Genomic DNA, 2,818 nt, shown 5'->3' with positions numbered 1-2,818 from the left:
TGCATGAATGAGTCAAAGCAAGGCTTTGGGCATGTTTTTTTTATAAGAGTATAACATTATAAAATGATATGAAACTAAAAAAATGATTTTATATGATATTGCCCCTTTAAGGGTTTCCTAAGCTAGCCTGAACACATCAGAAGAACTGCCAGCTGACAAATGGTCATAGTCATGAGCACTGATTACATACATAAGTAATTACAGGAACAATTTCATAYACCAGCAACCCTGATCACATCATCTACCCCTGGTCCTAACCCTAACTCATGTTCTGTCTACCTCTGCTTCTGTCTGAAGGCATCACTGTGCTGCTTTCACTAACCGTCTTCATGCTTCTGGTGGCAGAGATCATGCCCGCCACGTCAGACTCTGTGCCTCTTATTGGTGAGTCCTGGTTCCAAGTTTGTGTGAAAGCGTGAAACATTTTCATCCCTGTGTTAAAGAMGAATTTATGAAGCAGAGTTCTGCAGAAAGTTTAAGACCAATTAATATMTTACCTGCTGTAGATAATGCTCACTTTTATRGACTAGCTGTTGACTCATCAGAATTAAGTCAGAATTAAACTCTGTTTCTCCTAACTGAGGTCGTTCAAAGAACTATCTACAGCAGATAAGACATTTGTCATTCAAAACCTAAACAATCTCAATTATAGTTTTTTTATTTTCCCTTTTTTTTTTAGAAAGGTCAAGTGCACTTGGTATAAAAAATCTTTACCAACACARTCTGACAACAGTGACAATAAAACCCTGGCAATCTAGGCAGGAAATTGCAGTTTGCAAACCAAAAAATGTCTGTTTCTTGTAGACAGTGTAAACAACACATTTTTTCAGGCTATGCGTTTTGATTGAGGGGGTCGAGCTTTAAACAATGTTCCCAGTTTCAGACACACACACATGAAGATAAATGGGTAAATATAACTAAAGCTGTCAGCGCTTTAAAAGGGCTGTGAAATGTTGGATTCTCCACTGGTGCTGCAAAAGTTTAGACAGAGAAAGTCACAAACTGAAGAAGAGTCTGAGGATTGGAGTGAAGGACTTCCTATCAATTTGGGAGCTAAATTTTCAAACAGCATCTTCAGTGTCTTTGTGGACTTATAGATAGTTAGAGTTAACATAAAAAAGAGAAGTTTCAAGTTGCACGATGGAACAGAAACACTTAAAGTTTCAYGATTTATTCTCTCTGCACTCAACAGCTCAATACTTTGCAAGCACTATGATGATCGTGGGAATGTCTGTGGTGGTTACTGTCATCGTCCTGCAGTTTCACCATCATGACCCTCATGGGGGCAAGATGCCCAAGTGGGTGAGTAACTTCCTCACACTTAATAACAGTAAATGAAACTAACATTCCTTAAAGAGTATTATCTACCTTGCAATACCAAAGTTTCAAAACAAAGCTCTTGTCTGATTGGTTAGTGCTCAGTCTGTAYATTGGGGGTGACTCTCAGCTATAACCATCATCATCACATTTTAAGCTAAATTAACTGAGTTAGAGCCAATAGGTGCTTGTTAATGTGGATTAGTTCTAGTAATCATGTTTGACTGTTTGAATTAAATGTGATGGCTTTATAATGAGCTTTTCTCGCTTCAGGTTCGAGTGGTTTTATTAAACTGGTGTGCCTGGTTTCTACGTATGAAACAACCTGGTGACGAGCGCAAGAGGCCTCGGCACAAGTACCGCCACGCCTCCCAGCACTACTCCAGCACCAGCTCCATAGAGATGGGCACGATGCCKAGCCTCAGCGTCCCTCTGTCGCAGGCACCCTGCCCAGCGGGGACCTCCAATGGTTCCATGAGCCTCTACTTTGGCAGCTATCATCCGACGGAGAGCCCCCACTGCCCTCCCTCCARTGACTCCGGGGTTGCACTGGGGGCACGTGCCCACGGCTCGCTCAGCGACGAGTCCGAACCACCCGGAGGAGTTGCCAGTGGCGTTGGAGGTCTGGGGATGGGAGTACTCATCCCCCCGCCAGAGATCCAGCGCATTTTGGAGGAGGTGTCGTATATCGCCCAAAGGTTCCGGGACCAGGATGAAGCGGAGGCCATCTGCAGCGAGTGGAAGTTTGCTGCAGCTGTGGTGGACCGTTTGTGTCTCGTGGCCTTCTCACTCTTCTCCATCATTTGCACTTTCACCATCCTAATGTCGGCGCCCAACTTCATAGAGGCTGTTTCCAAAGATTTCACATAACTGGCTACTGCTGGATGGAAAAAAGGAAAAGATGTACATATACAGAAAAAAAACAAACTAACTGAGATTGTAAAAGAATAACCACATAAGACGGCAGACCACAGACTTCATGTATTATAGACCAAATGTTCTCCCCTTCTCTCGTTGTTGGGTGTTGAAGCCAGAAGGACCTGGGAGCTGCCAAGTTGAACTTTTGGGACCAGAATCTGTGCACTAGTGACGTGTTACTTTAAGTCTCGTCTCATTAGATCTAAAGTGTGTTTTTATTTTTAAACAGGGGCAGTGTTGCATTTTTGTGGCAAGGGGTGAGACTTAAAGGGGTGATATTATGTGCTTTCCAAGCCTATATTTCAATTTTATACTAAAATAAAGTAACTATGTCACATTTTCAGCTTATGAAAGAGCTATATATTTGTAAAAATCCCCAAACCAACTTACTTCTCATCTTGACAGTTTCTAAATAGCTTGAAATAGGTCTCTGTCTCTTTAAGAAAATCCAACCACTTCGGTCACGCCCATTACAACAAGTAGCATGCCGGAGTCACGGAGCGGGGGGTGGGGGGTTCGTGCGTGCGCCATGATGCAGTTTACTTGGCATCTGAAAATACATTTCCTCAAAGGTATTTTGAAT

The 2,818-nt window shown here is 42.7% G+C and overlaps 1 protein-coding gene across 1 annotated transcript in view; it reads left to right on the top strand.

The window, feature by feature from the left end:
- Positions 1 to 2,586, top strand: part of LOC106516270 (neuronal acetylcholine receptor subunit alpha-7) — a 24,216-nt gene extending 21,630 nt beyond the window's left edge. Inside the window, exons 7-9 of the mRNA XM_014006543.1 lie at positions 298 to 384; positions 1,193 to 1,302; positions 1,591 to 2,586. Of these exons, the coding sequence (XP_013861997.1) occupies positions 298 to 384; positions 1,193 to 1,302; positions 1,591 to 2,187 (794 nt within the window). The 3' untranslated portion in view covers positions 2,188 to 2,586. The remainder of the gene's footprint in view (positions 1 to 297; positions 385 to 1,192; positions 1,303 to 1,590) is intronic.
- Positions 2,587 to 2,818: the final 232 nt, after the last annotated feature.

The sequence above is a fragment of the Austrofundulus limnaeus genome, unplaced genomic scaffold (genome assembly GCF_001266775.1).
Source record: "Austrofundulus limnaeus strain Quisiro unplaced genomic scaffold, Austrofundulus_limnaeus-1.0 Scaffold1, whole genome shotgun sequence".
Classification (NCBI taxonomy): Eukaryota; Metazoa; Chordata; class Actinopteri; order Cyprinodontiformes; family Rivulidae; genus Austrofundulus; species Austrofundulus limnaeus.
The sequence above is the reverse complement of the archived record's forward strand: the minus strand, read 5'-3'. Positions and strand labels throughout refer to the sequence as shown.